At 33.5% G+C, this 14,188-nt stretch overlaps 1 protein-coding gene across 1 annotated transcript; it reads left to right on the top strand.

The window, feature by feature from the left end:
- Positions 1-11,822: 11,822 nt before the first annotated feature.
- On the top strand, positions 11,823-12,482 carry LOC122601332 (repetitive proline-rich cell wall protein 2-like). The gene has a single exon (XM_043774099.1). It carries the CDS (start codon positions 11,823-11,825, stop codon positions 12,480-12,482), a length of 660 nt encoding a protein of 219 aa, XP_043630034.1.
- Positions 12,483-14,188: the final 1,706 nt, after the last annotated feature.

Below are 14,188 nucleotides of genomic sequence, written 5' to 3'. Positions count from 1 at the left end.
GATATTAATGTCAATGATTAGAAGAGAAAACAAAAAAGTTTTGGCAGAATCTGTTAAAAGAAAGTTAATATTTTGACTTTAAATTTTATTTGATCTTTGGTTTTTAGTAAGCTTACTCTAATCGTTATCTTATTTCTTTTTCTTCTTTTCTATTGTTAAACTTTTTTATTTTTACTAGTGTTCTTTCTATGAATAGTCAACTTTGTACATTTGGACTTAAAAGCATATAGTGTAGTTGTATAGTCAGAGTGAATGTCAATTTCTCAACCATCATTATATGTTTCAGATGCTGTTAAAAATAATGATTTGTTTCAGACATCTTGTGCTTCATACAGGTAGTCCGATTATTACTGACAATACTGATGTGAAATCTATATATTATAAATAAATGTTAGAGTTAATTACTTAATCGGTGCTCGATATTGCTGGTATCATACCTTATCTTTAGTTATTACGCGGATCATATCCAACGTTGTTAAAATCCTACTCGAACCATACCTGGACCCAAACGCCTCAGCAGAGTGTCAAAACACCCCACATTTGTTCGATATTGCTGGTTTCATACCTAATGTTTAGTTATTACTTTTCTTCTTTTTTCGAAAAGTGAATTTCACTTTAAGCTTCATGTCGTTATTCAACAGCGTGAGATTTAACATATGTTGACTTAACCGGGTTCACGCTACAGAGCTTTATCGAAGCAGAAATGACTATTTCAAATACCTGATGGGGAAAATCATATCAATTCATCCGAAGGCACGACGATTTATAAGGGTAACTATTATCTCCTCCAAGATTCGAACCTAGTGTTACCAGACCCAAACCCCTTCATTGGGGGACTCCTGGTGGCAAAGAAAAGCGGTACTAACATCCCACGGACTACCAGTATCGAATCTTGGAGGAGGCAAGGGTTTACCCCTATTATTCGTCATGTTTTCGGGCGGATTAGTGGAGGGTTTTTATCCATCGGATATTTAAAATAGACATTTCTACTTCGAGTGAGCTCTCTAGCGCGATCTGGTTAAGACAACGTAAGCTAGACACCCCGCTCTTAAATCGCGACACGAAGCTTCAAGCAAAATTCACCTTTAAAAAAATAATAATAACTAAACTTTATATGTATGAAATCAACAATATCGAGGAAACCTTATGTACCATTTAAGTAATTAAAAAACACAAAATTACATTTTCACCTTTCACGTGCAAGTCACATGGGGTGTTTTGACGACCAGTTCACGATTCTTGGGTCCAGGTATATCTTAGTGGAATTACAGCAACGTTAGATATGATCTGTGTAATAACTAAAAGTAACATATGAAACCAACAACATCAAACAAAAGTTAGAGACCATTTAAATAATTAACTCGATATATTAAATGGAAAGGAAATTAACCACTAATATACCATGTTATCCAAAATATTTTGGGAAATGCCCATCAAAATTGCAAGAAGCCATGCAAATCTGCAAGCTGTCCCTTTTATATTATAACAGATTTATCATATAATTGTATTTTAAAAATATATGTTATGGAACTTGTAATTAATGGTAAACATATAATTTGTACATATATCACCTTCAACTCCTATGTTTCCTCCAACCTCCAAAGTCAAAATCCTAAGCTCTTTGAATTTTGTACAAACTCGAAACAAGTTTGGTAAAATGGTATATTTTTTTTTCGAACATTTAGTTAGTATGCGACATCTGGGAATCCTCACTGTATAATGGTGAAGTCTTGCACGTATCCTAGATAATGAGATGTTAACCATGAGCTGTTACAAGTATTCAAAGGAAAAAACCTCAAAACTTATTATCCCTAAAGATCAAACTCATGAACAATCATCAAATATGCAATATGGGGGTTGAGTTGCAACCATGCAAGAAATGGAAAACCAATTGCCACTTAAAAAGACTTTGAAACATGTGAAAGAATGAGAGAAATTAATAAAGGCTTTGGTTCAACCAAGTTATAATGAGATCAGGCTAAGAGATTTCACTATGTCTAGCTGCTATAATGAAATATCATAAGATTCACCTTCTTACCCTCTTCTTTATCGCCCATCATTGAGGAAAGCAACGTTTTGTGCATATAAAAGATCACCTTTTTTTAGAACTCTTGTACTTGTATGTCGTAGATTATGCTTAACAATTGTATCGTTAAGATACAACGGGAAAAAAGAATATTTTGTTCCTTTCGTTTGTGTCATTAAGTTTCTACTATCTTTGTGATTTATGGGCACTTTCCTGTGTTCCTTTTTTTTTTTTATAATATTAATTTTAGAGTGTCTTGTTTTGGGAACCATTTTTTTTAATAACTATGAAAAATCTTAAATAATATATTTGTTCACATGTTTTTTATTTATTCACATGTAAAATGATATAAAAAAGTATGTTGTAGAAGAAACTTTTTTATAAAAAACTTCAAAATAGCTTTTTGTGAACTTGTGAATGAATATTTTCACGTTTTTATTCACATGTTAACAAATGGGGATATATAAGGTTTTGAAAAATTTTTTTTTTCTACAACATGTATTTTTATAACGTTTTACATGTGAATGAATAAAAAAAACATGTGATCCAATACATAATTTTAGAGTTTTCAAGGTTCTTAAAAAAATGGGTTGTCAATATATATATATATATATATATATAGGAAAATGATTAATCTACCTAATTGGTGTGCCTAAAGATATGCCTAAAACCTTAGGAATTTGACATGTGGAATGCACTAATTCTCTTTCCTAATCTTGCCCCTTGATTTTTCCACATGTCATCATCTTATAATTAGACACAACTTTAGACATATCAATTAGGTTGATTTATCATTATCCATATATATATATGTGTGTGTGTATTTAAGGTAGGTCGGACTCAATTAGGGATGACAACACCACCCAAATACGTCAGGAAATCAAAAATCTGATTCAATTAGGTCGTGGATCACTCTCCTTTTTAAGTGTAGGATCAGGTTTTTCTTTGGTATTATGTATAACCACACAATTACCTGATAACAAGCCTAAACCTGATTATTCGCATATATATTGGAAAATGAATTTAAGAAATAAGCTCCTATTGACCAATAACATATTTATTTATAAAATATTACTTACATTGACCAATAACAATTACCTAATCAGTTTTTGGATGCGTGCAGGCTGTGTTATCATACTCTTGGTTTCCAGGGCACATTTAGCATACTGCCCGCTTGAATGTCATTGCTAAAATTTGAACCACTGATCAACTAATATGTCATTCTAAAAAAAATCTAATTATACAAGTTTAGGGGTATTTATGATTGACTTTTGAAATTACATCTTTTATATTTGAAAAGCCGTGTTTTTACTTGGCTTTCAAAACTTCATTTTGATTTAGCTAAACGCAAATAATCATTTTTGTAGACACACTTTTCCACATTATTTGTATTATACAAACACGATAATCAAATAATTAATCAAATAATTAATTCAATATGCAATTTCAAACTCTCAATTAATCAACTAAAATAACCCTTTTATTTTTCTTTTTCAAGATCTATATAAGATCTATTTCATTTCGCAAGGTAAAAAACTCCTATTTAATTACAAAATACCCTCAAAATATTCTCAAAATTAATAAGAACCCTTGAATTTTTCTTTGAGGAACGCTAAATATTTGTCAAACAAATTACAAACAGTTTTTTACGAAAAATCCCACAAATAACTAAGGTCTCGAATGAGCAAAGAATTGAAGCACATTCGGTTATCTCAAAATATGAGTAGTGCTCCTTTTCCTTTTTCGATAATTCCATTGATTGTGAGAATTTCATTGCATTTTGCAACACATCGTGTAGCTATATATTTCACCAAAATATAAGGTAGTTGAATGACATCATATTGACTTTCCTTGCATCATATAGCGATTGAACATATATATATCAAGGAATTAGGAGGAACTTATGTTATGTCATAATCTTTGATTGTGAAAAGTTATTTTCGTTGCAATTTTCGAACTCATTTTCAACTAAATCGCTAGAAGTAGGCAGGATGTAAGTACTTTAACACCATTAATCTAATTAATCTACAACAAATTTCAAATGGGCAAATGGATATGGAAACAATAATGTATAACATATGATAAGCAGTTAATTAGATAAGATTTTTCTATTCAGAGATTATCAAGAATGACGATTTTAATTCAGACGTACGCTATCTATTCGAAGTATACAGATGACCGATCTGAGTCCTAGTTTGTCTTGGCTATCCGAAAGATAATTAGATACAAGAACGTTTTAGTCAACTCTCAAGCTCGATAGCACATTTTTTCTCCCAGTGAAAGGACTCGGCGAATAATATGGCCAAGTTTTTTCCAAAATTTATATTTACCTCATTATGGCTAATATTATATTTTTTGGGCATACGCTCTTAAAATCAACACGAAAACTAAGAATCACCTTGTATATGTAGTTTTATTTTTAAAAAGAAATTAAATTGAATAAATAATCTTTTAGCAAGATGCCGAAAACAATAAGCGTTACATTAGATAAATTGGACTAATACATTTTCAATTTGCATACGCTGCTCACATATTTCATTTTCTTGTAAATGAAAAGAGACAACATATATATGTCAAAAAATAGGTAAATATAACAGTTATTGATAAAATTTTCTAAAACGTACTTCTTACATAATGTAATAACTCTCATAGTTAATTAGTTTACCTAAATAGTCTTTAAGAGAGCCTTAACATAATCCAATTTTTTGAAAAACACCCCCCAAAAAAAGAAAGATGTCTTTAAATTTATAGACAATTATAATCACCACAATAGGAACCTCATCATGCATATCTCCTTTATATAAGCAAACAAAATATTATTATTAAATGCCCCATGCTTCATGGGAACATTGTACCATGAAGATTCAATACCAACTTTTTTTTATATATAAAAAGAATAACTTACTCAATAATAATACTAATTAGCATATATACAATGATATTCATTGACATCATTCGTTTCAATCTCTTACTAATGGGACTCGTCTAGCATATGTTATTAGCTTGAATGAAATTTTACGTGGGTGATTTTTTAAATTTTATAGAGTACACCAAATAGATATCAACTTACCGTATGGTCAATATATTGCACATCTAAGGGAAAAGGAAACAAGTCAGATGTCTCAAAAAGATATAGAAAATTCAATCAAATTTTAATTTTTTTTTTATTGGAACGACAGAAATATTATTGAGAAGGCATAGCAAGTCGCTAGTTGCCAAAGAATACGGTTACAAAGAACAATCTGACTTGCTTCATGGATACAAGTAAATTTGAAATTAGTTATATGCTCGGATTATCCGTCATTCTAACATTAGTGGGCGATAGAGGCTTTGTTTTTTTTTTTTTTTTGAAGTATATTGGGATAGTTTAAGAGTAAGGAGTAGAAATAATGTACAATATTCTGACATGTAAAACATTTGCTGCAAAAAATCGATCGAATTATTGAAAATCTGCTTCGCATAACAGGCACGATCTTAAATTAAATGACATGTACGTAGTGGTGTACTATAATAACATAAACCTTTTCTTATGGATAATGATAAATATACAACAATTATTTAACATCTACATCAAATATATATAATTTACTGCATAGTATACAACGGTATAAAACATACATTCTCGTAGATAGAGAAAAACTTATTATAACTTTATCACTCACCCTTTCTTATATCCAAAAACACATGTTTTTGACATGATACACCTAATTTTCCAACCTGCCTTTTTAACACTTGTAGCTGTAATTAAATATGATATAGTTTTGGGTCTTTTAATATTAGGGAATGTATAGAAAGTTGGGTTTATGAAAAGGTTAAAAAAAAGCACTCAATTCCAAAGGGGGAAAGCAAATCAAAATGGAAGAATGAGAAGGAAATCTGGGTCAAAATTTGTGTTCAAACTTTTTACAGCCCAAGAAACATAATGTAGCATCATTGAATTAAGAGCCTTTCTTAGATTTTCTTTTGCTAAATTATGATTACGTGCATACCCCAAACTCCCAACCCACCAACTAACCAAGAGAGTGGACTTCTATGTAGAGTAGCTTGTTAAATATATGAGAACAGTTTAATTTACAAATTGATTTCTAAAAAGAACACTTTTATTTGAATTTTTAATGAGCAACTATGACAATGCCGGATACTCCGTACGTGACGTCCCAGTGGCTAAAGCTATGCACAAACTGTCACAATTCAGATGCACGGAACACCTAGTCCATCTAACTGCCCCCTAGTCCACCTAACTGCGTGAAGAAAATCTACAAGCCCGAAGGCCTACTAGTGGCAATACGAGGTCGCCATTGGGATCGAACATGTGGTCGAAGCTTTGCCGGTTTTCCTTCTTTATACATGATGCCAAATAAATGATGTTGATGACATAATTTAAACCTGAGTCATTTGTATCACAAACAACACTTCAACCACCTCAACCAAATGTCTTTCGAGGAAAAAAAAAAAAAACACATACCTAAGATTTTTATTAATGATTAATTTATCGATTGAACAAATTGTTTTGGTGTCATCATTTAAAGAGTTATTAGAAAAGTATAACTTTTTTAAATGAATGCTTTTTTTTTAATGCAATTTTCAACTAATCGTAGGTGAGGGTGAACCGTAAGAACATCGAAAACTATGTTGTCATTTTTTATATTTTTCCTTTAACTTCAATCGATTATCTCTTGAAAAATCAATAATGATACATAATTAGCCAATAATTAGAACTACTAATAATTTTCACAACCAATTATTGTTAATTTTACTTCTTAAATCTTAAGTCCCATGAAAAATCAATAAGCTTATTTCTACCTATCTATAAAAGTTATTTTTAATTATATTGAAAAATTAATAAACATCTTCACCTTTCATTTAAAATCAAGATCAAAAGTCAAAAACTATCTTTAAATATTGACTTTTAATTTTAATATAAAAGTTAAGATCTCAAACTTAATTACTAATGAAATTTATCTATGTTGCTAAGGTCTTGGAAAAAGAGTATAAGGAATTAGTAGCACGATATTCGCGTAATGAGACTGTGGTGATGACGACGTCGGTAATTGGTGACTAGTGGTGCTGGCAGCGATGATTGACGGTGGTGACGAGAATGATTGATGTAAGTGGATGTAAACATAATTCATTTAAAGATGGTAGTGGAGACATTTTGAAAGATAAAGGTTTAGAGTCTAAATTAACAAGATAATAGTTTAATGTGAATATTAATTTATTAAGAGTAAAATGATTATTTTTTATTAAATTATTTTATTAAGGATATATAATTTTTGGAGTTAATTACAAGATTGATCCTTGTGGTTTGTATATTTTAGCAAGGGGTGTTCCTTTTCAAGAATCATTGCAATGAGGTCCCTATTTTGAGAATTTTTTGCAAAATTTGTAACACCCGTGAGTTAACCACGAAAACTTTTAAGTCAAAATAAAAGTTTAAACTGAAAAATACGACATCGTATTTCTTTTCCGGCATCGTAATTGAAAACTGGCATCATATTTAGAAAACGCGACCTCGTGATTTAACTTAGCATCGTATTTTGGATTGTAGCCTCGTATTCTCGGTCGGGATCGTATTTCAGATTAGTAAGGTGACATAACATGGAACCTTCCCATCTTGCCCTACATATAAATAATCTCTTTCTTTCACCAACCCACATTCTCATCAACTTAGCCTCCAAGCAAAAACACACACATACACCTCTTGCTACCCCATTTTACTACCTCATATTACTACCCCATTTTACTACCTCATAAACATCAAATTCTATTGAAATCCAACCTTATTTTGTTTAGATTTAACTTCAATAAGAGTGATTTTACGTCCTAAACATCATCACAAACATATATTTTACAGATATAAGGTATAAAATCAAAACCTCTTTTTATGCTCTTCTTTTGGTATTTTTCGGTTTTTCTTTTATTACACACACTACACACATCAATTATTGAACTTTTTATGTCCAAAACGTCTAAAATCACGTACTACAACTTTTGTTAAAGTTTCGCGTGATTTGGTTAACAAAATCTTGAGTTATAAGAATTTTTGTACACTTTTTATAAACTTTGTTCAAATGGGTCTTTAAGATTTAAGTCCGTTTTCGAGTTTTCAACTTTAGTATTGTTTTCTCATCATATTAGGGAGTCTAAAAGTACAATCTGATGTTAAAAATACCTTCCATATCGAAAGATACGATTAGGGTTTTCTAGAATGAATTTTGGGAAAGAACAGCCCAGTTTGCGACCCCGTCAGTTTGTGACCTCGTATTTCTAATTACGGCCTTGTATTTCAAATTTGACCTCGTATTTCCAATTACGACCTCGTATTTCAAATGTGACCTTGGATTTCCAATTATGACCTCGTATTTCAAATGTGACCTCGTATTTCAAATTACGACGTCGTATTTCAAATATGACCTCGTATTTCCAATTACGACCTAGTATTTCAAATGTGACCTCGTATTTGGAAATACTACCCCAGATTTATTAGCCTCTCAAATTTAGTCTCTCAAATCCAGCCTCTCAATTTCAATTTTGTTCTATAGTGAAATAATACCCTAAATTCTCAATTAAGACCTCAATAACAGTGTAAGACCCCAACTTTCAATTGTGACCTCGGATTTTGATTACTACCTCGGTTTAGTCAACTTTAGTTAACTTTGGTCGGTTTGGTCAACTTTAGTCGATTTGGTCAAACTTAGTCAAACTCGTAAGTTGGTCAACGTTAGTCAAAGTTGCGAATTTGGGTCAAAGTCAAACTAGTATGCTATTGGAAAATTTAGTCGATACTTGGCGACACATTAAGAGCACGTTTACCTATATGGAATGAATACTTAAATTATGATAACTTGTAACAGATTGATTGCGTAACGGTTACTTGCTTTCTGATATCATGTGTAGCTTGATCTTATTGTTGGCATTCAGGTGAGTTTCGTACCCCCCTTTTCACATGTTTTAATGGGGCTGAAAGGATACAAAATGCTTTTTTGATAAAACGTATATGGTGCTTTATGATTATCAATTTTGGATATACTTGTGGTTACATTTTTCAGATACACTTGTGATTTCATACATTGGATTACATTTACGTTTACATGACGGATACTCTTTTACTATGGCGATTATAGACTACTGCATGATACCGTGTGTGTGCTTTATCGATAGTGTCGTGTGCCTATCCCTGTGTGTGCTTTATGTGGTCGATAGTGCTTTGTGCCTATCCCTGTGTGTTCTACCACTGCTTGGTTAACCAAATGGCCTTGAGACGTTTTGGAATCTTAAGCTGTGTGCACTTATTATATCTAAAGTAAGTCTATAATCAAACGCTGCTGCGTGTACTTATAAAAGCATGTTTACTACTAAATGCTTTCTATGAAACTTACGAACTCACCAACCATTGTGTTGACGCTTTTAAGTATCCTTTCAGGTAATCGAGCAAATCATGGCTAGGAATGGTAGCATGGGACTCGTAGCAGACTTCAGGCTTAGGATTTGGAGTTTGCATGTTTATCTATGTGCTTGTTGGCAATATGCCTAATCTTTTCTCCTGCGTGGGAACTTATCTTATGTTTTATTTGGAATGCTTTGTTGAACCTATGTGTTTTAACCTATGATTGTTTATTTGAACTATGTATTCGACTATTTATGTTTAATCTATGCACTCATTTAGTTATTTCCTATGTAACATCCATGTGCGCGTGTGCTTATCTTGCACCCCGAGTTTTCTGCCTTAGTCGGGGTGTGACAAAATTGGTCCAATTTTGACGGATCTGTTGCTAAAATGGTCAAGAAGAGTTAGTTGCAAGATTAGTCCGCGTGGTTTTTCTGTTTTAGCAACGGGGGTCCTTGTGGGGTGGAAAGTACAAAAATACCTCCACACGTGTTGCACACGTGCACACTTGACGGCCACCTTTAACGGATCCATCAAAACTGGACCAATTTTTCAAAAAATTCTCAAAATACGGACCACCATTGCAATGATTCTCAAAAAGAGACCTCCCTTGCTAAAATGTACAAACCACTGGAACCAATCTTGCAATTAACTCTAATTTTTGTATAGTGGTATAAGTAGTGTGGTTTATGAATTAAACTTTCACAGGGTATGAGATTTATGAAGACATAAAATGATTTGTTTAAATGTTTAAACATATATAAGAAAAGATTTAGCATTAGGGATCTTTTAAAATATTAATTACTCATTTTGCCCTTTATTCAACCATTTTCATATTAGGCTATCTCGATTTACAAATCAAGCCAATCATATGTTTATTAAAAAAATAGTTTTTTTTCTCTTAATAGTCTAACCCAACCAAATTCAAACATTAACAATTTAACTAAACTTTTTTTCATATAAAAAAATATAATATTTAATGATTATACTAGAAATACATTTCTCAATTAAATAAATTAAATTATTTATAATCACAGATAAATAGTTATATGTTTCATTAGAAATGTTATTTTTTTAATTTTCAAAATCTAACATTTTTAATTTTGAAAGTAAATAGTTTTGTTTATGTTAAATAATGCTTGATGAAACTTATATGAAATAATTGTATATTAAAAGTATTTTCAATGCTATAAAAAGAAAATTATATATTTTAATTATTTTTAAAAGGTTATATATGTTATTTTTTAAATAAAAAATAAACCCTAAAATATATTAAACTAGAAATTGGATAGTAGAAAGAAACTAAAATATGCAGGTACATTGTAAAGCGTTGTCACATCATATTATGAAAGCATTTTGACCAACCAACTCTTATTTGAGAAGGTCTTATGTCAACTTTTCTTTAACTTACTCAGTTGAACTTCAACATTAGTAGAAGCTTATCATACAATGAAGCCATGCATATATTTTATGACGATGTATCCCTCCGAACCATGATACGAAGACCACCGAACACGAAGCTCGAAGATATTAATAATAATTAAATATCTAAAGATAGCTACAAATCCATTCCTAAAGTATAGAAAATCATATCCCAATTATAAAGAGGATGATGATGACAAGTAAATCGGATAAACATAGCAATGATATCTGAAACCCTAAAGGTGGCTAAAACCCTAGCTTTCTTTCTAGGTTACTCTCTCTTATATAAGGAGAGGTAACCCTCATTCAATTGGTATGATTACAAATCAACCGAATACACATATAATACATATGATCATGGATCGAACCAAAACCCTAATCAAAGTCGAACAAGATTCGACATCCACATCAAACAACCTTAGATTGACGTAATGGAGCACCGCTCCTACCTTCGAGGAATCGCCAACAAATCCTTAAACCTCAATCATCTCTCCACGATCAAAACCCCTAGCCGGAGTTATCATCAACTATGCGGTTTGGTGCACGCTTATTTGGCGCCATCCATGGGGCCACATTGATTCATATCAAAAAAAGCCACCATTAAACCACACTATGATCCGTCGTACCAAATTAAAAAGATGATAGATCACCACCGTAAAGGAAAACTGCGACGAACTACTATTGCCTTTATATTGACAAATCAATACAACACACAAGATCTACTGATTGAGAATTGGCGGCCCCATGAATTACGCGATGAGTAAATATATTAAAAATATTTTATTCATATATTACGGCTGCCATTATATCAACACAGTAGATATATATATATATATATATAAATAATATTTTCATCAATAAAGCATGCCATCGAACATCATGAGAGTACAGGATCCGATACAAATATTGACCTTTAACGGTTATACTTATTTAATAAAACCATCTCCATGGTACAAAAACTAATAATAATGAAAGAGAAAGATTGAGATGGAGAGTGTGCTTCGCTGCCTATCCTGCACCAGATCCAAATGGATTAATCAACCCGAAGCCTTTAGCGACCTTCGGACACCTTCGACAGCCTTCAGCAAGCTTCTGAAACCTCCAATAGCCTTTGACGAGCTTCGAACACCTCCATCATTCTTCAGCAAGCTTCGGAAACCTCCGACAGACTTCGACGAGATTCAGACACCTCCACCAGTCTTCAGCAAGCTTCAGAAACCTCTGACAGCCTTCGACGAGCTTCAAACACCTCCATCAGTCTTCAGCAAGCTTTGGAAACCTCCGATAGCCTTCGGCGAGCTTCAGACACCTCCATCAGTCTTCAGCAAGCTTCAAAAACCTGCGACAGCCTTTGACGAGCTTCGGACACCTCAGTCAATCTTCAGCAAGCTTCGGAAGCCTTCGACAGCTTTCGGCGAGCCTGTAAGACCCTCCTCAGTCTTCGCCGAGCTCCAAAGACCTTCTACAACCTCCGACGAGTTTCGGAAACCTCTGGTAGCATTCAGTAAGCTTCGGAAACCTTTGACAATCTTCGACGAGCTTAAGAAACCACAATTAGCCTTGGAAGACCTACGAAAAATTCCGACAGCCTGTAGCTACGGTCAAAAATCTTATAAAGTCTCCAGCGACCTTCGGACCCCCCAGTGAGCTTCGAAGGATCCCTACAGCTTCTGGCATCCTCCAATAGTCTTTCTCGATGTAGATCAAGATAGAGAACTTGACCCAGAATCTTCAACAGCCTTTGTAAACCTTCGTCAGCATTCATCAAGCCTCACACACTTTCAGCAGCCTCCGACGAGCTTTGGAAATCTCATACAGCCTTCGTTGAGCTTTGAAAACCTCCTAAAGCTTCTAGAGACCTACGAAAACCTCTAGAAGCCTTTTAATGAGCTCAAGAAGTCTCCAAAAAGACTTTACGCCAACCTCGGAAACCTTCGACAGCCTTCGGCGACCTTCGGAAGTCTCTGATAGTATATAGGAACTCTCAGCAGCCTTCGGTACACTCTTTTATCGAAATAAGTTCGATCCAATAACTCGTGAAGTCGGCGAACAAGGAGTACAGTCTAAAATCAAGAACCTATCAGTCCATAATATTAGACTGGGGGCTAATGATGATATAAACCTCATTTTCGATGACGTCTTGCGACCAAATTCACAAATCTTTCTAACACTTTCTCCACCAAATTCACAATCTTCCTTTATAAAGCTCAAGACGTGAGGTAAAAACTCTCCAACCAAACTATATGGGCATTAAAATCCTAAGGTATGCACTAAAACCATGACCTTTTATATTTTGCCTAAAGGTTTATATAGCTTGTATAATGGTCACCTACACGATAGTTTAAACCATATACCAAAGCTCACCCACGGCTCAATTCATAAGGCATAAGCCTCATAAATTATCAACCCCTAAAAGTATTGACATACTGCAATATTCCCGTCAAGATAAAGCCACGAACATGGTTTCCTACCCTTCGTAGATCAGACAACCTCCGTAGAGCAAAATCATCGGGTATAATACTTTTCCTTCGTAACGTTTCCATAGAGTAAAACTCCGAAAGTAAGTTACCCCCCCAAAAATCAATGTGCCCTAGAGGAGCATATACACATCCGACCTAGATAAATGCCAAGCGCATAAACTCATATACCCTGGGGAAAACCGGAAACAAAAGTATATCAGAGGCCACGAGCCTATGATCTTGTATAAAAAGTCTTATCTAAGCTTAAGAAGATTGAGACTATAGTTCATAGACCTTTTAAATAGAACCCCTCCGTAAGCACGACGGTCAACATACACAGACTTTGTCATTACCCCTAAGCCTAAGAGGCTTAACGATATACCTCCCCGTAGATTCAGAAGATCACACATAGCCTGTCGCGATAATTTCCTTACAACATCCAATTGTCCAAAGTTTTACCCATTACCAACAATCCTTTCTACACTACATAAGTCAAAGAAGTCCTCATCTCACTCTTGTTGACACAACTAGAGACTTAGACAATATCCTCCAACGCCTTTTACTAGAAAAGCTTACTTAAAACCGTTACATGGGCCTTAGCCTCGTAACTAAACATCAATTAAACTCTACTCCCAAAATGTAACACCCCACCAATGGCAGAAACCACTACTAGAAACAGGGCTATTCTTGACGCGCAATGTGTATCATAAAGGGGTCAGATGACGCGCAAAAGCGCGTCAAGGAAGGACCAGTCATAAATTTTCATGACCCGCATTTGGGCGTCATCTATCTATGACGCTCGTTTTATGACCCTCGGTTTATGACTCTCTTTTCTGACATGCCATTTTGCGTGTCATAACTTAATTTTTTTTTTTTAAATTTTTTTTTTCAGTT

This window comes from Erigeron canadensis, chromosome 5 (genome assembly GCF_010389155.1).
Source record: "Erigeron canadensis isolate Cc75 chromosome 5, C_canadensis_v1, whole genome shotgun sequence".
Classification (NCBI taxonomy): domain Eukaryota; kingdom Viridiplantae; phylum Streptophyta; class Magnoliopsida; order Asterales; family Asteraceae; genus Erigeron; species Erigeron canadensis.
The sequence above is the reverse complement of the archived record's forward strand: the minus strand, read 5'-3'. Positions and strand labels throughout refer to the sequence as shown.